A 22435-nucleotide genomic window follows, 5' to 3' on the forward strand; every position below is an offset into this window, starting at 1 on the left:
GGAGGGGTACAGCGTGGCAGCCAGTCCTGTGTGGTGCACCCCAAGCTTTACGTGCCCTGTCCTGCCCTGGGGGTGTTCGGGGGTGTCGCTGACATGCCCTCCAAGCCCCGTAAGTCTCAGAGCTGTGAGGTTGCTCCTGGGATCCATTCACCTGCTCACCTGTTCCCTGACCTGGACGGCGTGTCCTTCCCGGGACAACTCTGGCCCCAACGGATGTGCAGGAGAAAGTCCTTCCCTGTCGCTGGACATGGCCCAAGTCCGGAACGTGGGCCCTGCTGCCAGTCTCCCCTGCTCAGAAGCTCTCCTGTTTTCCTTTCTCCATAGATCATCACCATGCGGGATTATGTCCCCAAAGTCCTGGGCCCCGAGGCCTTCCAGAAGTACGTGGGTCCTTATGAGGGCTACGATCCTGCCGTGGACCCCACCGTGTCCAATGTGTTTTCCACGGCTGCCTTCCGCTTTGGCCACGCCACCGTGCACCCCCTGGTGAGGCGGCTGGACGCCCACTTCCAGGAGCCCCCGGGCCTCCCCCCACTGCGGCTGCAGGACGCCTTCTTCAGTCCCTGGAGGCTCCTCAAGGAAGGTGCGTCTCCCTTCGCGCCAGGGCTCGGCCTCCCTCCCGTGGCTGCCCTGGACCACACCCCCCGACCTCGTTTATCATGGCCCTGGGCCACCCCTGTTTTTGCTCTGGGGGTCCCCAGAGGCCAGACAGTCATGATAAAGGACCCATGTTATCAGGTGGGAGGGAACTGAGAGGTGGGCTTCTCCATAAAGGGTCCTGTGGAGCAGGCTGGTCCTTAGAGGTGAGGAGAGCAGGTGCCCCAACCAACCCCCCTCTGTTCAGCAACCCCTGCCCATTAGACTCCAGCTTCCGCCTCCTGCAGGTGTCCACTGCGGGAAACAACACGGAAGCTTCAGGACTGCCGTGCTCCTTCTCTGGGTTCCCTTTGGACCCGAGGCCTGCCCCCTGCGCCTGCTGGTCAGTCCCCGGGAACCCAGACAGGTGCTCACCCGCCCCCACGGCAGAACCCCAGCAGCACTCAGAAATCCTCAGACTCACGTAAAGTGAAGTCGTGACCCTACATTCGTGATCTTGAAGGGTTTTCCATTAAGAACAAGCAGAGTTCCACAGGACTCATGGGATGACCGCCTCTCGTCCCCGGTGTTTTCCAGGGGGTTTGGACCCCCTGGTGAGGGGCCTCCTGGCGAGACCAGCCAAGCGGCAGGTGCCGGAGCAGCTGATGAACGAGGAGCTGACGGAGAGGCTGTTCGTGCTGGGCAGCTCGGGCAAGCTGGACCTGGCATCCATCAACCTGCAGCGGGGCCGGGACCACGGCCTGCCAGGTGCGCCCACCCCGCTCCTCCCTGCTCCCTTCCCGCCTGGGCTGCGGGGGGCCCCTCAGAGCCTCTTCTATCAGAAGCGGTGTCTCCGATCCCCGGCCACCTTCCAGAGCTCTGGTCCGTCCACGGGGAGCCCGAGCAGTGCTGCTTGGAGGACAGGGACCATGGGGTGGGGCGGGAGCAATTCCCGAACAGGAGAGGTGGTGGTCTGGCCTGGCGCATATTGGGAAGTTAGACGGCCCACTGTCCCGCCCATCTGACCCTCTCACCGCCCCCAGGCCGGCACACTCCTCCGGCTGCCTCCAGGCGGTCTCTCACCAGTGGTCCCATCCCTTGGCCACTCTGGGAGCGGGACCCTTCTTCTCAGGCCGGTCCCCGCTCCTCCTCCCACTTGCTGTGCCCGGTCCAACTCGATCCCCTCCGTCTGTCCCAACGCTCCCCACCGCTCCCGGAGGCCGGACCTCACACCCTGCCCCCGTGGCCTTTCCTCCTGGGGCCCCCATGGTTCAGCTGTCTGGTCTGCTCTGCTAGCCATGCAAGGCCCCTGCCGGCTGGTCCACGAGTACAGAACTGCCTGTCACCTGGGGCGCTGCTCCAGGTCAGGGTGCACCCACACACGCCCCTCTCATGGACCCACCCGGGGAGCCAGGTGATCGATCGGTCAGGACACGTGCTGCTCTGGCCTCCCCCTCAAAGCCCCAGGAGGTCGAATCCTGGCCACTGCACAATACGGTGTCTTCCTACTGTGTCTGTGAGCAAGCTCTCCAGTAAGACTCCGACTGTGGTGCTGGAACATTCCGGCACATTCCGTTCTGCTGGGCACGAGGTAGTGGGGTGGTTTCTGCAGGCTACAATGCGTGGAGGGAGTTCTGCGACCTGCCCAGACTGCAGACGCGGGCCGACCTGCGCACCGCCCTGGCCAACGCCAGCATCGCGGGCCGGATAATGGACCTGTACGGGCATCCGGACAACATCGACGTCTGGCTGGGCGGCCTGGCCGAGACCTTCCTGCCCCAGGCGCGCACGGGTCCACTGTTCGCGTGCCTCATTGGGAGACAGATGAAGGCCCTGAGGGACGGAGACCGGTAGGTGCCTCAGCTGGGCACGTCTGCGGCCCCCAGCCCATGCGAGCCCCAGCACAGCTGTCGTGGGCCCTCACGCATCCCCGCTGTCTCCGTGGGGCCGTGAGCCCGGGTCTCGCGCCTGAGCAGCCATCACGTAGTGACGCCCAGAAAGCCCCTCCGCATGTTCTTTCACGGGTCTGCCAAGTCGGGCAGGGGGCGCTGACGGAGGAAGGAGGCCCAGGCCCAGGGACGGCGTCCGAGCGCGGGCGGGTTTGCTGCCCTTCTGTTGGCGTGGCCCGGCCGCTGTCCCGCGAAGGCCCCCGAGGGAGTCAGGAAGCCAGGTCCTCATTCCCGGCCCAGTGGGTCTGGAAGGAGGGGTCTGGGAGCACTCGGTCATGGACGACAGCACAGGACACGCTGTCCGACCCAACGGGAGGTGCCCTCAGCCGCGGGCTCTCCTCTCCTGTGCAGGTTCTGGTGGGAGAGCAATGGGGTGTTCACCGAGGCCCAGCGGCGCGAGCTGGCGAGACATTCCCTGTCCCGGGTCATCTGTGACAACACGGGCCTCCCCAGCGTGCCCGCTGATGCCTTCCAAACCGGGAGATTCCCGCGGGACTTTGAGGTGTGCAAGAACATTCCGGGTCTGAACCTGGACGTATGGAGGGAGCCCCCGCCTCAAGGTGACCTGAAGCACTTTTTAGATTAGGTTGTAGCGTGTGGGTCGTGTGCCACAAGGCAGGCCCAAAGCGGGAGGCGAGCTGCCCCGCGTCTGTGCCGCAGCCGGGACCCCCGAGCGGGGGCGGGCAGGTGTGTGGACGAGCACGTGGGGGTCGGGGCACAGGGCTTCCGCCCGGCCTCCGTGACGCTGTCCGCAGAGACACACCCGGTGCTGAGAAGCTGTTGCCCACTAGATTGCGGGAAGTCGGCCCTGACTGGAAGTGGGGGGAGGCGAGAAAGTGGGCAAGGTGAAGGAAGGGAGGGAGATGGGGAGGTGAGGGGAGGAGGTGGTGGGTTAAAAAGGGAGAGAGAGGGTGGGGGTGACGAGCAGGTGAGGGAAGTGAGGGTGAAGGGGTGAGGGGTGAGGAGATGAGTGGGTGAGGGGTGAGGGGGTGCAGGCCCTGAGGGTTGTGAGCAGGAGGAAAGCGCATGGCGCCGAGCGCTGTGTTGGGCGAGGACGGCGCCCGGAGGGGTCGGCTCAGGGCAGGGACTGACGCGGAAGGGAAGGCTCCCCCCCCATGGCCACTACCGCCCATCGTGCACAGCCTGGACGGATCCGCGGGACGTGGGGTCCCTGAGGCTGGAGGCCGCGGAGACAGGGAGGGGACCGGGAGCAAATGCCGGTGGGTCTGTCGCCATCTGGTCCAGGTGACGCATGTGGCCTCCCTGACGGTGTGGACAACGGGGACGTCGCGCTCTGTGGAGAGACAGGACGGCACGTGCTTGTGTTCTCCTGCCGCCACGGGTTCCAGCTGCAGGGCCGGGAGCAGGTGGCCTGTGCTCCCCGCGGCCTGCTCCGGCCGCCCGTGTGCCAAGGTCAGTGGCTCCTCAGACGCCGGCTTTACTGACTTTCCCCCAGATCTGCGGTTTGCAAACAGGAAGTAGAACCAGCGTCGTCAGGAGAAGGTGCCAGCGGGTGTCGTCCTCTTCCCCGGAGCTGTGCTGGCTCCAAACACGGCGTCCCCCGAGGCCGACACACCCCACAGGCCTCGTACCAGATAATGAAGCACTGAGACAGTCGCGTCCCAGTGCGGCCATCGGGGTGACGCCGGCGGGAAGGGGACGCGTTAGTGACCCATGGGAAGAGCTTCCAGAGCCGCCTCCTCCGATGAAGCCCAAGAGAAGGGCTTCCGTTCGGACGGGCCAGAACAGGCTTGTCCTGGCCGCGTCCTCATCCCCACATGCGTCTGAGTGTGGCCATGCGGCCAGCACGAGCGGGAGTGGGAGCCTCCAGGGTCCGCCCCAGGGGCCCTGTGCCCCATTCCGCTGGTTAGAACGGTGTCGGGGGATGGGGGGCGCTCAGGTGACGGGCCCGGGACCCCAAGTCACTCCTCCGGAGAAGCGGGCAGAGGACACCCCCCAGGCGCCCTCTGAGTGGCAGACCCTGAGATTGGGGTTCCTGGTGAGAGCGGCCGGGACTCCCGCAGGAAGGACCCAGGACTAGAATGCGTGACCCCGAGAAGGGGCCGGAGGTGGAGGCCAGGGAAGCGTGCTGGGGGCTGGAAGCGCGACTCGCAGGCCCACGGGCCACAACCACGGCCACGGCTGTCTGTCGGCAGAGCCTGGTGTCTGGCACGGAGCCGCGTGCAGCTGGACACAAGGGGGAGAGACGAGCTCACGCCGGGGCTTCCGCGGAGGACGATGACAACTGTCTGGGGACGGCGTTGGTAACAGCTGCAGGAACGTCGCAACACGCCCAGTTACAGATGGTTCCGACAGGCAGTTTCTCCTCCCGAACAAGAACCACGTCTCAGTTTCGGTGTCGGGACTGTCCTGTCCTGGGAGGGCGGCCGCGCTCCCTGCTTCTGGTTCAGTCCTGCAGGAAGGTGGACAGAGACCGTGAGCCCCAGGCCCGCGAGGGCAAGTCCCGTGCACCTGTCAGGCTCGCGGCAGCGTCTCACGGCGGCCCGGGTCTCTGGCTGCAGAACCGGGTCCAGGGAGTCCCCGATGGTAGCCGATGGCCCAGGAACAGCGGGGTCAGAGCCTGCCAGTCCGGGGATGTGGTGCCAAACACACGACCACACGGGGAAACCTTTGCACCCAGATTTGCAGCAGCAGGCCGTGAGCGGCTGGGCCAGCAAGCACCCCGCACCCCGTCAGCCGTGAGGACAGGGAGACCAGATTCGCCTTCCGGAAAGTTCACCACGCAGGACCCCACGCGCTGTGTGCCTCACACCCTTTTTGCCTAAACCCATTCGACATGTTGATTTAGGTTCTTCTCAGTATTTGTGACCCCAGAGCTCGATTCCTCACGTCCCTTCTCAGCTGACCCATCGCGCCGTTCCTCTTCCTTACCCCGCAAACCAACAACCCCTCCCCCACCAAGTGGGCCGCAAATGACCAGGTGCCTAGCACGTGCCTGGCTCGTACTGACCGCTAGCCGTGAGCCTCCTGAGCCTGGCAGCTGCTCCTGGGGGTGACGGGGTGGCGCTGGCCGATGGCTGGGGCACAGCCCGCCACGTGGGCACGGTTCCTGGCTTATAGGGGTTCTGGCAACAGAGAAGCAGCTCTGGGTTCCCCAGCACGCCCAAGTCAGGACCTGCACGGCTACTAAGACCTGGTTGGGCGGGTCGGGCCTGGGAAGGCCTGGGAAGGCTGACCCGCTCTTGCTGGACCTCGTTCCCCGCCGGCCGTGACCTGGTCCGTGACCCTGCGCTCCTGGCCTGGACCACCTCAGCGGCTTCCCAGTCTGCCTCCCAAACCCACGGCCTCTGTGACTCCGCGTCATTCCTTGGACACAGGATGGCCCAAGAGGGTGTGATGGTCGTGTCATCCAACACGTGCTCAGGGATCCGAAAAATATGTCGTCTGTTGACACTAAGACCTCCTGTGTTTCCTGGAATTGGCCAGAAAAGAAACGTTTTATCTGAAGGAAAACGGACTCAGCGAGTCACCAGGAAACAGGCCTCAGGAATCCAGCGAGTGGTCCCAGGTTTCAGGCAGAAGGAGACGTGAGGGCAGCACCCCTTCCTCACTGGCGGCCCATCCATGGGCACCGGCTCGCCGGGCCTGGGAGCCTCAGCTCCAACTCCACACTGGGCAGCCTGTGCTCTCCTGTGGGCCAGGGTCAAGGGTCGTGGGGTCGTGGCCCGAGGCCTCACACGCCCTCTGAGGGTGAGCTGTCCAGTTGGAAGAGTCCGCGTGGACACACAGACCCAGCCCTGCCCTGGCCACCCCCTCCCACCCACCCCTGTCCCACACCAGGCCACATCCCACTCGAGGGGTAGGATGCCTCCTGGAGAGGCTCTGGCCCCACGTGGAACAAGGCCCAGCTGCCCAGTGTGCCCAGCTCGCTGTGGCTGCCGGTGGCCCCACGACACAACCCACCCACGCCCCAGTCACCTCCGCTCGCGCAGGAGCACTTGGCACAGAGCTTGAACGGATGTGAGCAGCAGCCCGGGTGGGACGGGACCAGCTTCAGTGTGGGTGGGTGTCCCCACAGGATCCGGCCACACCATGCAGCATGGTCACAGTGCGGCTGTCTGCTGAGCTGACCTCAGAGGGCACCCACTGACGGCAAGAAATCGGGTGCTCAGGGACGGATGTGGCCCAAGAGGGACATGGCTGCCAGGGTACTGGGGGTTCTCGATTCTGAGCAGGGAGTGGACAGGAGCCTCCAGGGTGAGGGCCGCAGCGGGGGACAGGGAGGACAGGGACACGGCCTGACCTCCATGTGGTCTGTGCAGATGTCAACGAGTGTGAAGACGTGACAGCCCCTCCCTGCCACCCATCGGCCCGGTGCAGGAACACCAAGGGTGGCTTCAGCTGTGAGTGCACAGACCCCTACGTGCTGGCGGAGGATGGGATGACGTGCGTAGGTAAGAGTTCCCTCCTCGTGCGTCCTCCGCGGGAGGGGAGGGCAGGTCGACCGTACACTTTACGGATGGCAGCAGGGTCGTCCTCCCAGCGGCATTATGCCCATGACCACGCGTGTCCCACCGCCATCATGCACGGCTGGGCGTGGGCTGTGCTTCCCGGCAGGTCTCCTGACTCCTCGCACCCGTGAGAGCTCATCTGAGAAATGGCTTCCCTGGGTAGTCGCGGGCAGAAGCAGGACCAGGCTGGCCTGGGGCTCTCGGGGCACGCTGGCCGCAGCCCTCGGCAGGGGGGCTCACTAACGCCTCCCTCTCCCCAGACTCTGGGAGGCTCCCGAAGGCGTCCTGGGTCTCCATCGCCTTGGGCGCCCTGCTGGTTGGCGGCCTGGCAGGTCTCACCTGGACGGTGGTTTGCAGGTGGTAAGTCCTCCCCCCCAAAGCCCAGAGGCCATCTCCTCCCCTGTGTGTTCCAGAAGCCAGTGCAGACGCTCGGTGCCCCGAACCCCTGCAGCCCAGAGCGACTTTGTACAAAGCTCCGACTTCTGGCTCTTATGCCTTCAGCAATGAAGGTGGAAAAGCCCACACACCTCGGGGCGTCCACGGCCCGTGGCTGGAGACTCGGGACGGGGGCTTGGCAGTGGCAGCGGGTTGCCGGGGATGCTCCCATTAGGGGCTGAAATTGTCCCCAGATGTCTGGGAGAGTAGAGGTCCCCCCGGATAAAACCGGCTCGTCAGCGGCCCCGCCCCCGGCGCAGACTCCTGCAAATAGGGAACTTGATTGGCGTAAAGCTGGACCTTTACGTCAAAACCGGCCACATGGTGGGGCCTTCGGAGCGGATCTGGGCGTCTCTTCGGGATGTGGGTCTGCACCTGTCCTCCCGCCTCCTGACCAGCAGCTCCGAGGACTCGAGCTCGGAGTCTTGCTCAGCCTTCCCAACGGCATAAACTGCAAGACGCCACTGCTGGCCCCGTCTGCCCAGGGCCGGCCCACACCCCACCGCCCTGCGTCTACCGGGACACGCCACGGAGCTCAGCGGTGCCCTCGCCACGGCCCCGTCCCCCCGCCCCTCTGCAGCAGCAAGGTTGCTACATGCAAACCCAGAGCCCTGGTGGTCAGCTGTCACTGCCAGGAGGTCACCGTCATGTTCCGAGGTGTCCCCAACCACGGCCAGCTGCAGCCTGGCCCCTGTCTGAGCCCCTGGGAGCAGCAGGTCTGGGACGGGACGGCTGTGCTCCTCCTGCCCAGGCGTCCCATCCCAGGAGTAAATCCAACACCCACTTCCTGTAAACTCCAAGACCACCCTGCCCCCACTTCTTCACCCGACACGTGGGTTTTCCTCTGCCTGGTAAATGGTATTTAAGTGACACACTTTTAACAGACTCGTGATTTCTGGCAGAACCAATGGTCACCACAGTGCAGACGGGAATTCCTTCAATGTACCAGCTAAGGGGAACGCGCGACGGCCGTGTGTCACACGGGCTTGGTGAATCCAGCCGTGATGTCGTTAAACTCTCCCTTCGATCACATGAGGTCTTTGTTACGGGCTGAAACATGTCCCCCAAAATCAAATGTTGGAGACCTGACCTCTGGGACCCTGCCATGTGGCCGTATTTGGAAGCAGTGTCATTGGGGACATAATGAGTTGAGAGGAGGTTGTGTCAGAGTAGGTGTCCCCGGTCCAAGAGGACTGCTGTCCTCGCAGGAAGGGGGAGTAGGGACAGGCGGGGACACACACAGAGTGAAGGCTGGGTGAAGATCAGGGCAGAGACCGGGGGAACACGTCTACCAGCCAAGGGTCTCCAGCAAATCCCCCAAAACCTCAGAAGGAGTAGCCCTGCCAGCATTATGACCCCACACGTCCGCACTGCAGGAAGGGGCGAGAACAGGTTTCCGTGGCCAAGCCCGTGGGGCCGTGGCATGGTGTTACTGATGCCCCAGGAATCGCACACAGCAGTGCTGGGGCGTCTGCTGCTGGAAGGTGTCACCTGCCTGCGCTGGGAAGAGCTACAGCAGCGTCAAGACCTGGGCTCTGTCGGGTCTGGGGCCTGGCCTTGGCCACTGCGCCCCTGGCCTCCTCCCAGGTTGCTTTGGCACCGAGTGTGATTACACTGTCAGGACCGTCACCATCTGGACCGTCAGGACCGTCACCGTCTGGACCGTCAGGACCGTCACCGTCAGGACCGTCAGGACCGTCACCGTCAGGATTGTCAGGACCATCACCATCTAGACCGTCAGGACCGTCAGGACCGTCACTGTCTGGACCGTCAGGACCGTCACCGTCAGGACCGTCAGGACCGTCACCGTCAGGACCGTCAGGACCGTCACCGTCTGGACCGTAGGACCATCACCGTCAGGACTGTCAGGACCGTCACCGTCCGGACCATGACCGTCTGGACCGTCGCCATCAGAGCCGAGACCGTCAGGCTGTCATTCCGACAAACCACTGACTGGTCAGCAGCAACGTCCCCTCCAGGGCAGCCCTGCCGACTGCTGGCCGTCACATCAACTGCTGAGCAGCGTCTCTAGTTTCCGGTGGGGCTGGCGGCAGGAAGGAGCCTGTTTTACGGACCGCCTGGTCTTAGAAACTCCGACACGGGCGGTAACTGAAAGCCGCAGCCGGCCCCCCACCAGTCGGTGAAAATGAGCCGTGGGCACACACCGGTGGAGGGGCTGGGAGCTGCGATCCCGTGGACTGAATGTCCACGCTGTGAAAATCCAACATCACCATGACTTAAGTTCACGTATCGTCTCCGTCAGACCTCGGCCGCCGTCGTACCGTGATGCAAAGATACCTCAGGCCCCACACAAGGAAAAGGGGTTCTTGTTAAGACGGACAGCCGTCCGTCAAATGGGCACTTGGGAAGACAATGTCCACTGCCCTGGAGTCTGGACTCTGGAGTCTTCATACCCGCCCTGAAGCTCGGCTGGGTTGCTGGTCACCCGTGGCGGCAGAGAGAAGAGCCGTCGGGCCGCAGAGGCACTGAGAGCGGCACAGACAGACACTGACTTGCTGGCCCACGGCCTCTGTGGGGACAGACGGACAGCACCTAAGCCCTCGGGGAGGCGAACCTACAGCCACGCCCAGAAGTGCCCCCATGCGCCCCGCCTGGGATCCGCTCCCCTCCCCACAACAGAAGGCCTTTGGTCGTGAATTTGGTCGAGAGCCTGAAGCCTCCTGGTTGTGGTCCTCCCAGGGAGAGGGAAGCTTAGAGAAGGAATTTGTCCTCAGGGATTGGAAGGGCACAGGGTGCGGAGGGAGGGGCCCTATCCCCAGTGGCCGCCCTGAGGGACTGCCCTCTGAGGGAGCTCTCGCCGGACAGCCTGTGGGTGGGGCTCCCCCTGGCCCTCGGCCTGCTGTGTCCACACCAGGGACTCCGCGCCCACAATCCACCAACGCCCTGGCATCTGGACACCTGCTTCCCTCCCAGCCCTTCACCGCGAGGCCGCGTGGCTTCATCCAAAGCTCCCGCAGCCTGAGCTTCTGGGAGGATGGTGCCACGCGCCCGGCCCGCTATCCTGGCTCCGTGGAGGACGCGCCTGCTCCCGCTCCCATGGGGCGCCGACGCCACAGAGAGCTGGGCAGGGGTGGAGGCGGGGGTGAGGTCGAGCAGCACCCCTGAGTCACCTCTGCTCTGGTGTCCCCGTCCTTCCCTCCGCAGCTCGGGCTCAGCTGCTCCTGCTCCCAGGGCTGCCGAGTTATGTGGTTTAGCCGAAGTCTTCCTTCTCTTCCAGGCAGACACGAGTCGCTGGCTGGTCCCCTCTGCGTGTGGCTTTCAGTGCGCCCGGGGGTCCCAGTGCGTCCTGTCCACGCCCATTCCCCCCGTCACATTTCCTGACTTCCCTGTGACGCCTCCAGCGCCGTGGGTCGCCCTGGGGGTGCTGTTCTCACCCTGGGGGCCCCCCGCTTTGGGAGGGTCTGACGAGGGAGAGCCGCAGCCAGGACCGGCTCCCGCCGGAGAGGAGCACAGCGCGCCTCCCAGACGGTCCCGGCTCAGGAAATCTGCGTCCAGGCGCCACGTGCGTGCAGTCGCCTGGAAACAGAAGGCAGGAAGCGGGCACGGGGCCTGTCCCCAGTTCAGCTTCTCCTCCTGGGGACAGGGATTTTCCGAACCCACCTGCACAAATCAGAAGTGGGGTCAGACGAGTTCGGCGGGTGGGGCTGGGGTGTCTCTGGGCAGGTCGTTCCCCGGCTGCGGCAGGGCTCCTGGTGCGGGACAGGCTGAGCGGCCTCCTGACGCCCCTCGGCTGACGGAGAACGGTGCAGGCCACGCCGCACCTGGTGCTGTCCTCCAGCTAACAGTGGCCCTGGGCTCCTCCCTGGATGGATCCGGAGGTGCCCGGGGTCCCAGCACCCCCTCCAGCCACAGTGACAGCATGACAATGTGTGTGACGGGCCCTGGGCGTTCGCCTCCGTCAGCAGGTGTGTGCTTGTCCGCAGGGCACACGCCGGCCGGAAAGCCTCTCTGTGCATCGCAGACTCGGGTGGAAGAGGAGCCTGCCAGCGGGGTCTCGGCACGTGCCAGGACAGGAACGCGTCACAGCCTGCTGCCGCCACTCGGGGCGCAGGGCAGGTGGGTGCACGCCTGGGTGGGCACAGGGTCCCCACTCGTCCATGTTCCCATTCAGACCAGGAGGCCATCACGGAGACCCTGGTCCCCTGACCCCGCGTGGCTGCCCACGCCAGTCCGGTCCCCTGCGCTCGCTGTGCGATCCCGGCTCGTCAAGCTGCGTTCTTCCCGGAGGATGACTTGTGACAAGTGTAACCTACTTTGCTTGGAAAGTGCAGACGTACTAGAACGAGTAAGCTGGGGCGGGAGCCGGGACGACGCTTCCCGTGTGTCCACACTGGGTCGGAACTGACCCCACCGCAGGCGCTTGCCTCCGTGTAACCCCAAGTCTCGGCCGAACATGACAGCCAGAAACTGAAAGGAAATGTTGACTTCTAGAAAGCACTTTTTATAAAAAAAAAAAAAAAAAACAGAGTCATTTCAAGTAGTGTGGAGACAACTAGTCTAGACTCGCGTGTGGCTATTTTTACTTTGTGTGCGTGAGCGCAGGACGGGCGACACTGAAGTCGGGCGTGCGCTCGCCTGTCCGAGACCTAGGTGGGCGGCCGGCCCTGGGACACTCGGAGCTGGCTGGCCCTGCCCCCGATGCGTCCCACCACAGAGCAGGACCCACGCCCACCCCGAAGCAGGGAACCGAAATGCCCCGTTGGAACGCACACACGAGGACCCTTCCAGGCACCCTGGGACCCCGCGTGTCCCTGGGCCCCCAAGTAGCTGACTGAGACCCTGGGGCCCCGGCAGGTGCCCGGTCTGTCCACATGCTCAGAGCCAGTTCTCTCCCGCAGGACCCGGACTGCAGATCCCAAATCCTTCCCTGCCAGTAGGAACCGCGGTGACACGCTCGGAAGCCGGGTGTGACGGGGCGGCCGCGGGCTGATTCCTGGGAGCGGATGGTCCTTCTCGGGACGGGAACCCCCTTCCCACACGACAAGGGGGAGGAGGTTCCCTCTGGAAACAACCTCGATCCTGGCGTGTCCGACCTGAATAAAGCGTGCGCTGCTCCCCAAGCCAGAGTCACGTGTCCTTCACGCTCACTTTCATGGGCTGGTGACAGGGTGGACGGTGGCGGCCCTGCCCGTTGTCGGACGGCAAGCAGGACACCCTGACCCGGGTCACTGCGTGACAGCAGTTCCGTGTTTCCAAAATCACCACTGAGGCCGTTTCCCAAATCGAGGCTGACCTAGCGCCTGCTCAAGTCACAACCCGGCACGGGCGAGGAAACCCTGGGCCATGTGGCCACGGGCTGTGCGCACCTGCCTGACCCACTCCTCCCGGGGCGGCCTCCACACGCGTCCACACGCTCACAAGCCACTCCGTCCCACCCGACATGCCAGGACATGCCATCTTCCCTGTACTCAGGGCTGTCTTCCCCGGGGTCCTGTTGCTGCTCCTCCTCCTTCCTCCCTGTTTCCTGCCCACCCACCCGCTTCCCTGCGTCCTGCGTCTCAGCCACCTCTGAGCCACGGATGCTCCACGCCTGTGTCCCCTCCCCACTACATCCCCTCCTGGAGGTGTCCCCTCCTGGCAGTGTCCCCTACCGTCAGTCCTCCTTGCGGGCAGCAGTGGGAGGAGGTTGGCTCTTCAGATCTGTGTCGCCCTGAGGGGACTGCCAGGCCCTGCTCTGGACACCTGGCACACCCCCAGGTAACAGCCCGACACCCCTCTGAGGGCTCTTAGCCTCAGCACATCGAGGGGCTGTGAACCCCCACAAAGCAGTGATCATCGTGGCCCTAGTTTTCTACTCGAATGACCGAGTGGCTGGCTGAGCCCCTGCCCAGGTGGCCCATCCCTGCCAGCCCCGCTGGGAGATGGGAAGATGGGAGAGCGGAAGCCTGCCCTGCCCCGGAACGTGGAGCGCAGTTAGTGACAGAGACCCGCTCAGGCTGGGGCAGCTCTTCCTGACGTGCCAGGAGGGAGGACGTGGGGGAGGAAACGGGAACGTCTGTGACACGGGTCCCACTGCTTGTGACCTGCCCACAGTGCTGCTTCGCGCAGGAGCTGGGGCCCAGATCTTACAGCCACAGTACGACAGTCACAGCGGTTCAACTGCTACCAGAGGCCCCCTGGGGAAAGCCCACTGGTCCCCTCACCACGAGGAGCCCATGTCCCCCTCGGAGCCTGCAAACTTCGCAGAGCACGTGCTCCCGGGCCTGGGACGTGAGGCATCCCGGGCTCAGGCTCCGCGGGATTTCCGGAGGAAAGACGGGAATGGAGACAGCCCTGAAGGCCCGTCTTCCTCCGCGGCCGCTCTGACTCCCACCGGCATCAGGGCCAGGACGCGGCCAGCGGCTGCGAGTCCCTGCACTGTCTGCTCTGGGAGCTGGTCTTTCGTGTCGTGGTGCCCGTGTGCTTAGCGTCGCCTTATAAGCTCCTGATGAACCACCAGGGAGCTGGAAGGGACAGTCCCGGATCGTGAGGGTCCCGGGATAATTAAGCATCGATGGGCCACGACCCCAGGGACTCTGAGCTGGGCCTTATGTGCTCCCCTCTTGTCACTTGTGGGGAATCTTCACTCTCGTGCAGTCAGATTGTTTGGGGTATTGGTAACTTTGCCGGCACAGTTCTGGGGGACGCGCTGTCAGGACTGATGACAGTTTTGTTGTGATCGAAGCACTTGGACTGAGTGTGCAGGGGTCTGTCCGCTCCCTTCCCAGGCCCCTGTGTCACTGTCCCCGGCTCGTTTCCCTTCCTCCTTGGCTGTTCCCAGGAGGGTGACCCTGCAAACTGGCAGCCTCCTGGGGGTAAACAGCCTCACGCGACGTTAGCCCCGGACGTCCCTCCCAGGGTCACTTTGTGGGGCCCCTTCATTTCAAAGCAGAGCAGCTGAGTCCGGGTACGAGCTGGGAACTGCTCTGCGTCCCGAGGAGGGCTGGCAATGCCGTCCCCGTGGCTCTTTGCCCATCCACCTGCCCGTCCACCTGGAACCAACTGCCCCAGCATCTCCACCAAAGCTGGACTCCCGATGGTGCGGGAGCTGTTTGGGGCCATCAGACTGGATCACGCGGTGGGAGCCAGGCCCCCCTCACTGGGCATGCCCATCGCGTGAGCCTCACCCCATGAGCGCCCCGGCGGGAGCCCAGGGCCCTGGGTGGGGCACGACCCCTGCTTAGACTCCCCCCCCTTAGGACAAAGGCCAGCAGCAGGTCCCAGGAATGTCCCGTTTTCCTTGGCCGACAGCACCACCTGCTGGGCACAGTGGGAAACACAACCCATCCCCCTTGCTTTTCTGGGACCCCGCGGGGCGCCTTCCCAGCCCGGCTGAGTGCTGGCAGCGCCCAGTGCAAGGCAGCCGCTTCCTGGACCTGCTTGTTAGGGGGTTAAGTGCCTGGGGAAGGACGGACTGTGGCAACCCTCATCCCGGAGGCGACCCCAGGGGACAATGACAAAAACTGTCAGAAAGAGAAATAAAGGACTTACCAAAACATCGTTGTAAAGTGTTCTTTCACAGCAAAGTACATCTGCCCCTTCTTATTTGAAGTTCACCTTGTAGTGGCGTCTGGCCAAGGCAGCATGCCCTGAGCGGTGGGGTCCAGCCGCCCTGAGGACAGCGTCTGCCCGGGGCCTGGCTGGCCCCACGGAGACCACGTACTGCGTAGCGTGAAGCACGAATCGGATACGATGTTACCTACCCAGCAGAGCAAATATGTACGACTCGGTGTTGACACCCATTTCTCTACAAAATGTGATTCTGGGAAAGTTTTCCTTTTATTAATGTGCATTTTTTATAAATTAGAGGAACGAAATCATGTCCTATTGTAGACCTATTTCCAAAGGTCCGGGCAGATAAAGGGTTTGGTCTCCACTGCCGACATGTTTGGACTTTTGTTGCGGCTGCTTTTGGTGCAAAAGCAAAAAAGAATGAGCCCACGCGGCCGCCCTCCCCCAGCTGGGGAGCAGAGCTGTGGGGCTGGAAGTTCTTGGAATCTGGAAACCAAAAAACCAGGACAGGCAGGTGCCTCCGCTCAACCTCCCCACACCCTCCTCCCCCCAGCCCCAAACTCATCTCTCTATGACAGCCAGCTGGGGCTTGGGCAGGAGCCCGCCCGCCTGGCCCTTGTGGACGCACCTGCCCCTGGCTGAGCCAGAGACCAGCCCGGGTCTCTGGAAGATGCAGAGTGTGTTTCCCAGGTTCAGCAGCAAGCCTGGGTGACAGAGACCCACCCCAAGGAAGGTCCTCACCCCCACGACACCTGGAAGCCCCTAAGAAAAGAGTCACCCAGGCCACGGTCCACGGGACGGCGCGTTCCACACCAGCCAGCATGCTCCGAGCTGGGTGTCCAGGACTGAGCAGGACGTCTCGGGTAGGCCAGCTCCAGCCACCGATCGCAGTAATCGACTGACCCTTTTTTTTTTTAAGATTTTATTATTTATTTGACAGAGAGATCACAAGTAGGCAGAGAGGCAGGCAGAGAGAGAGAGGGAAGCAGGCTCCCCGCCGAGCAGAGAGCCCGATGCGGGGCTCGATCCCAGGACCCTGAGATCATGACCTGAGCCGAAGGCAGAGGCTTAGCCCACTGAGCCACCCAGGCGCCCCTAATGGACTGACTCTTGAGGCCGACTTGGTCCTAGACGTGCGCGCCGCTCTTCTGGAGCAAAGCCTGGTTCGAACATTACCTCTAAGAGCAGCAGCTCGCATGTCACAGGAGTGTGAGGGAAGCACGAGCTGACCAAACCTGTCGCTGTGCAAGGTACCAAGTCCCCCACCTCTCTGAACTGCCTGGGTCCGCCGGGACATGGGACGGATTTGTCCCTAGATGTCCTAGTGCGGTAACGGACTGATCTTTTCTCCAGTCTCACTCAGGGCTCTAGCCGGAGGCCTGAGGCACTTAGCAGAGCTGCCCCTGGAGAGCTCAGAGTGACCGGGTGAGGGGGGCACATAGTGACCAGTGTGCGTCCTGGGCAGGACGGGACCCCAGCCCCTGAGGTCAGTGTGTGGTCTCTGGGCCGACCCCAGACGTCCAACATCGCACTGGTCACCCCACCTGACCTCCAGCACCCACCACCCATGGCTGCACCCACCAGGGAAACAAGGCTCCAAACCTCTGGCTGAAACAACCAGACAGCGTGGTCTGGGCAGAGCCTCCCAGCTCCTTCCTTCCACATCTGACCAGGGAGAAACTGAGGCACAGACAGTGGTTTCTGGACGCGGGGCTGGAACACGCGCCGCAGCAGCAGCACTGAGGACGCCTCCGTCGGTCGGAGTCTCAGCAGCAGGGCCCCTCGGGTGGGGCCGCCTGCAAGGGTGGGACCTGGCCCTGGTCCAGCGTCCCCTCCCTGGTTCAGCGGCCGGTCCTGGCAGCCAGGAGAGCCCAGCCTCCACCGGAAGCCAGCGCAGGTGCCCAGTCAGAAGCTGGGGAGCCGCTCATGTGGACACAGCTGCTTGTGCTGGGGACCCGCGGGGGACGCCGCCGCCTCCCTGGGCAAACCAGGCGGGGATGGAGACTCACTGCACGCGGACCCTGACCTGACCTCCAAGCGCCCCGACCCCCATGCACTCCAACATCCACACTCCCCGACCTCCAGGTCCCCTGACCTCCGGGCACCCCGACCTCCGCACGCTCGCTGCACCTGGAACCTCCGGGGCAAGCCCCGTGGGAGGCTCCGCGGTCTCCGCCGCTGCCCAGAGCTCGAGCTCCTGCTGCACGTGAGTCCTCTACGCCGCGCAGCAAGTTCGCGCCAAAAGGAACTGCCGCGCCCTCGGCGGGGCCCGGTCAGGCGACCAGGGCACCAGCGCACGCCAGGCTCTGCGCGGGAGGGACCCTCGGCCTCTGGGGGGCGGGGCTGGGGTCGTGGGGCGGGGTGGGGCAGGACGGGTGGGGAGGACACGCCCAAAGGAGGGGCTGGTGGGCGGGGCTTGGAAGCCACGCCCGGATGGGCGGGGCGGGGACAGGGATGGGGAGGGTAGGCCACGCCCCGAGGAGGGGGAAGGGGAGAGGAGGGGAAGGGGAGCGGAGGGGAGGGGGAGAGGAGGGGAGGGGGAGCGGGTTCCCAGCCCCCAGCAGCAGCTTGTGGCCATTTTCTTTGTGCGGTTTCGGTCCCGGAGAAGAAGGTGGACTGTCCGGGGCGTGGGCGTGTGTTCACTGGTTTGGCAGAACTTTTCCGTGTGGTTTGATCTGGGTTTGTGCCGGTGGCCCCCAGAGCACGGCCGGTGGGCGCGGCTGCGGGCAGGTGCCGGCTGGCCCCTCCGGAGGGGGTCCCCGCGCGGCTGTGCTAACAAGGGAAGCGACAGCACGTGGGCAGACGGGTGTCCGTGGGGCGTCGTGGTCGCGGGGCCCTCCCCACGCCACGTGCTGCTGAGCCGGAGCAGGTCCCCCCACGCTCCAGGCGGGACCAGAAGGTGGACGGGGCCCTGGAGTCTGAGCAGAGCCCAGCTGCAAGCCCAGATGTGAGGTCACCCACCACTGTCCTTGTGAACTGGCCTCTCCCCCTGAGAGGAGGAGAAAAGAGCGGTTGGGGCTCCACCACGAGGAGCTGCTCAGGCCAGTGAGCAGGGGTTCGCTCACCTTCATTGGGGCCCAGGACGCTGGCCAGTCCTCTACCATGTCCGCCCGGCTGTGCACGGATCCAACAGGTGAGACTGCACCTGTCCAGGCAGAGCCTGCCCAGCATCTCGCTGTCCCTGTCCTGACCTCGGGATGGCCAGCATCTGGTCGTGAGCGACACGCATGTGTCCTGCCGGTGAGGACGTCCCCATCGAAGGAATGGTCGCTGTTGTCTGCCCTCCCGGGTTCTCGGGCAGGGCCCCTTGGGAACAGGCAGTGAACACGAGGACAGGGGACCTTTGTCAGCACGTCTGCCTCCTGCCCACCCCGGGGGACGCCTGGGAAATGATCACCTCCTGGGGGTTGAGGCTGAGGTTCCAGGCACAGGGAAGGTGGGAGGGGCAGGCGAGGCGGTCAGGATGGGCTGGGTCAGCAAGGGCCCCTGTGCCCTCACGGCCGGGCGTTGTGTGATCCGTCATCTCCCGCCCGCTCGGCCAGGGAGAGCCCCTGATACGGGGCGAGGCGCTCAGGTCTGTCTGCAGAGCTGCCGCAGGACGAGAGGCCGAGCTCCCGCCACGGCCGCCACAGGGGCCGTGACCTCCCAGGGCCTCGCATCCTCTCCTCTCTTGACCCTCCCCACTGGGCGAGGCCGGAGGGGAGCGCGTGTTGGCAGCTCCTCCAGCCACAGAGGTAGGGGGGCCGCTGCAAACACCGTTACACCCACTGCGAGGGGGGGCTTTGTTCTGGAGTCGGGGCCTCTGCCGCTGGTGGCCCTTGGGAGGGACCCTGGAAGGAAGGTGCCGAGGGGGGTGAGGGGGGCACCCCATGCTTGCTGGCTGCGCTGGGCCGGGTCGCTGAGTGGGGCTCCCGCGCCCACAGGGGCTTTAACATGAGCGGGTAGGTGGGGGCGGGGCACCCAGCACTCACCCTGGTCCTCACCACCCACCCTGCTCACGGCAGGAGGGCGAGGTGTGGGGTCCGCATGCTCCCTGCTGCTGCAGAGACCCCGCTCTCAGGACGGGAGACACACACAGAGGCAGGAGCCGCTTCCTCCCCGTTGGCACAAGAGGAGACTGAGGCACGGAAAGACACATGAATCCCAAACCCCTAGACCCTGCTCTCAACACCTCACCCTCCCTTCTGGAAGGTTCTGCAATCAACGCTGAGTCCTACCCACTCCGGGGAGCACACGGGGAGCCCAGAGTGGTCTTGAATTCACATTTGCTGAGACGGGAAGTCTGTGGTCCCCAAGGCTGGCCCTGCGGAGACCGCTTTGCTGCGGGAGGAAGAGCTCCCGGCACTGCTGGCAGCTGCTCTGGGCCCTCGACGCCCATCCTGGATGGCCTTTCCTGAGCTCTGGAACCGTTCTCCCCGGGGCCACTCACGCCCACCAGCACGCACCACTGCTCCTAGAGGGTCCTGGTCGGGGGTGGGAGCACGTGCACACGGAGGAGCTGCGGGGGTCCCAGGACTGAGCGCCTTTCTGGTCCTGACACCAGGGGTTTTTCTCAGGACCCCTCTATCCAGCATGTCCTCCTTCCCTTCCTTCCCAGGGGGTCCGGGATGGCCTGGAAGTGTCCCATCACACCTTCTCCCGTGTGACCTCTGCCCCGGGCTGTTTCTCTGTTTCCTTCAGATGCTTTGTGTCTCCCTGAGGCATCGCAGGTCTGGTGTTTGCATGTCTCCCTTGCTGCCCAGACAGTCAGTTCTCCGGTACACGTGGTCACCCACCGGGCACTTCGGAGTCCTGTGTCCAGAGTGTGGCCACAGTGGGCACTCAGATGTGCTGCTGGCACAGGGCAGAGAGCGCCTCCACCGCTTTTCAGAGCCGGCAAGGTGTCCCCTCTGGGACGGGCCTGCTTGGTGCTGCTCTGGGCTTCAGATGGAGCGTGGAGTCCTGACCACGGGCTCATTCCCTCCCTCCCTGCCCCCGACTCCCACCGCTTCCCGGCTGCCAGGCCTGCTGATTGCTGGCAAGCCGAAGCAGCTGGAACTGAACCCACGCCCTGTCCCCAAGAGACATGACGTCCACCCCGGGTCCCACGGCTGTGGCTGCGGCTACCCCACAGCAGAGGGTGATGAAAATCTACCTGCATGCCCGGGAGTTCTTCGGGCTAGAGAGGTCAGGGGCAGGGCAGCGGGCCTGCGTCTACACCCACCTGGGCCTTCGCTGGGAGTCCCCAGGGCTGAGCCCGGGGTCGCAGAGGCCTGAGTTCCCGGGGCTGGGGTTCCGGCCTGCAGGGTGAGCTGGAGCTGAATTTCTAGAGCTGTGAGCTGGTCGGTCAGAGTGAAATCGGAAGCCGCCACAGATCATGACCCCATCTGAGAGCCAGCTGCGAGCACTGACCAGCAGCCCCTCTGTGGGGCTGCCGCCTCCCAGCCTTGGACCTCGGGCAGGTCGCTTTGCTTTTCTGAGTGTGGTTCGCTCGTCTGCAAAATCCAAGTGCAGAGCCGCAGTGCAGGGGTGCGTGGGGCCGAGCATGGTGCCTCGAGTATGAGCAGGGGCTCGGGGCAGGTCCGTTCAGCAAGTGTCACCTAGGGGCCCTGCTGCAGCCTCTCGCAGGCACCCCGCACGGGCCTGCGGCAGCCAGAGCCGTCCTACGACAAGTCGTACTCGGCCCTGCTGAAGATGAAAACAGAAGCTGGAAAAGCTGTTTTCTCAGAGGGTGGATGAGAAATCTCCAGGAGATTTCCACAGGCCTCCGGATATCGGTCTGGCAGCCTCTGGAGCTCACCCCAGGGCATGCCGGGAGCCAGCGGCTTTCGTCCAGAGCGGCCCCCGCTCCCTGGGACTGTGGCTACACTGCCCACCCACCGACCTCTGGGCGGCCAGGTGGGGCCCAGGGCGCGGGGCCTGCGGCGGGGACCAGGACAGCTCCGTCCTCGGCAGAAGCGTCTCCACTGGCCCAGAACAGAGGGGAGCACTCAGGTGAGCCACGAAGCTGGTGTCCCCCGCAGGGTCCCAGCGTGTCCGAGGCAGTCAGAGAGGATGGGGGCTTTGCAACGTGAGACAGGACATCCTAAGGTCCGGCTGCAGAGAGAGCGTGTGTGTCCGTCAGCGTGAGCGGGAGGCCCCGGTTCACCTGTAAGGAGATGCTGATTGTGGTGCTTTCCTCAGGTCACCTGCCCGCCAGGGTCCCCTGCCCATCAGCTCTCACGGCCCTGCGGGTGACCCCGCCTCCCACCACCTGCGCCCACTGGCACCCTGTGTGGACCAAGCCCCATGTCCACGGTGACGTCCCCTGACTCAGGCATTTGGGTGTCTAATTGTTAGGGAAAAAAAACTATTTTTTTGGTGAAAAAATGTTCCTTAAAAAACATTAGCAGCGAGCATGAGCCCCAGAAACTGAGGGACGGTGAGGAGGTAAGGGTGCGGGTTTGCAGCCGGAAACACAGGGCTGGGGCGGACAAGAGGGTGGACGCCGGGTGTACAAACGCCCGCGTCCCCAGAGGGTCTGGAGCGGTGCGTGTGTCACTGAGCGCACGGGGAACCCACACGCGGTGTGGGAGGTGAGCAGCGGCCAGCGGCAGGGGGCCTCTGGGGACCCGCCCTCTCATCCGTGCTCCCGCTCGGACCTGGAAGAGGTGGGAGGGCCGGGCGGCCGTGGGTGAAGCTCTGGGGTGTCACACCTGACGAGAGAAGATGACTCGTGTGAACAAACGTCATTTTGGTTCAGGACGTGGGCAGCCGCCTCCTGGGAACCGTGGGCCGAGAGTGCTGTGCCCGCTGGCGGGCGTTCTCGGGTTAAACTGGCCCCACGTCCCAGGGCTGAGGTCCCGGCGGGCGGTTCCGGGCAGGACGGCCGGTCAGTGCCTCAGAAGAAACCCGCGCGGCACACACGCCTCCTCCCGGTGCGGGCGCCGGTGGCCGTGAGTCCGCGTGAACAAGTGACGGTCCGCGCTGGATGAGGGCCTCAAACGGGACACACGTCAGGCAGGTGCTGTGTTAACCTGTGGGTGAGAGTGCGGCCAGAGCTCGCGGGCCTTCGCCCCCGGGGTGAGGCTGGCCCGCCCTCAGAAGGTTCTAGAACGCGGGCCCGCGGTGCACTCGCGGTGAAGCTACGGGTGACGGGCCGTGCGGCCCGGAGTCTGTTCGCGGGCGGGCACGCAAGCGCCCCTTCCACCAGCGGGACTGACGGGAGGCTCCACGCAGAAACCGGGGCTGCGGGAAACCAGCGGGAAAGCGCCCCGGCCCGGCCCACCGCACCCTGCGGGCTGCGCCCTTGATGGACAAACCCCGGCAGAGCTCAGGAGAGTGGGGTCCTGGGGACACCGTGGACACCAAGGACACCATGACCTTGGTCACCCAAAGGAAGAGGAAATCTCCATTATCTCCACTCAGTGTGCACAGGGGCACCAGGGCCTGGGCGTGGCATCCTCATCGGCAGCGTGACGCCATGACTGTCCCCGCGAGGGTGGCCACGACCCCGGGAACAACGCGCTTTCC

At 64.5% G+C, this 22435-nt stretch overlaps 1 protein-coding gene across 1 annotated transcript in view; it reads left to right on the forward strand.

Annotated features, from left to right (window-relative positions):
- The window catches only part of TPO (thyroid peroxidase), a 48635-nt gene extending 26420 nt beyond the window's left edge, over positions 1 to 22215 (forward strand). Inside the window, 18 exon segments of the mRNA XM_032867016.1 lie at positions 325 to 583; positions 1174 to 1344; positions 2189 to 2426; positions 2877 to 3085; positions 3771 to 3938; positions 6809 to 6940; positions 7258 to 7357; positions 11377 to 11464; positions 11466 to 11509; positions 13018 to 13150; positions 13776 to 13918; positions 14444 to 14548; positions 16790 to 17150; positions 20058 to 20230; positions 20542 to 20654; positions 20822 to 20917; positions 21107 to 21220; positions 22007 to 22215. Of these exon segments, the coding sequence (XP_032722907.1) occupies positions 325 to 583; positions 1174 to 1344; positions 2189 to 2426; positions 2877 to 3085; positions 3771 to 3938; positions 6809 to 6940; positions 7258 to 7357; positions 11377 to 11464; positions 11466 to 11509; positions 13018 to 13150; positions 13776 to 13918; positions 14444 to 14548; positions 16790 to 17150; positions 20058 to 20230; positions 20542 to 20654; positions 20822 to 20917; positions 21107 to 21220; positions 22007 to 22215 (2856 nt within the window).
- The last annotated feature ends 220 nt before the right edge of the window (positions 22216 to 22435 follow it).

Source organism: Lontra canadensis, unplaced genomic scaffold, assembly GCF_010015895.1.
Source record: "Lontra canadensis isolate GAN:19392208 unplaced genomic scaffold, GSC_riverotter_1.0 scaffold32, whole genome shotgun sequence".
Taxonomy (NCBI): domain Eukaryota; kingdom Metazoa; phylum Chordata; class Mammalia; order Carnivora; family Mustelidae; genus Lontra; species Lontra canadensis.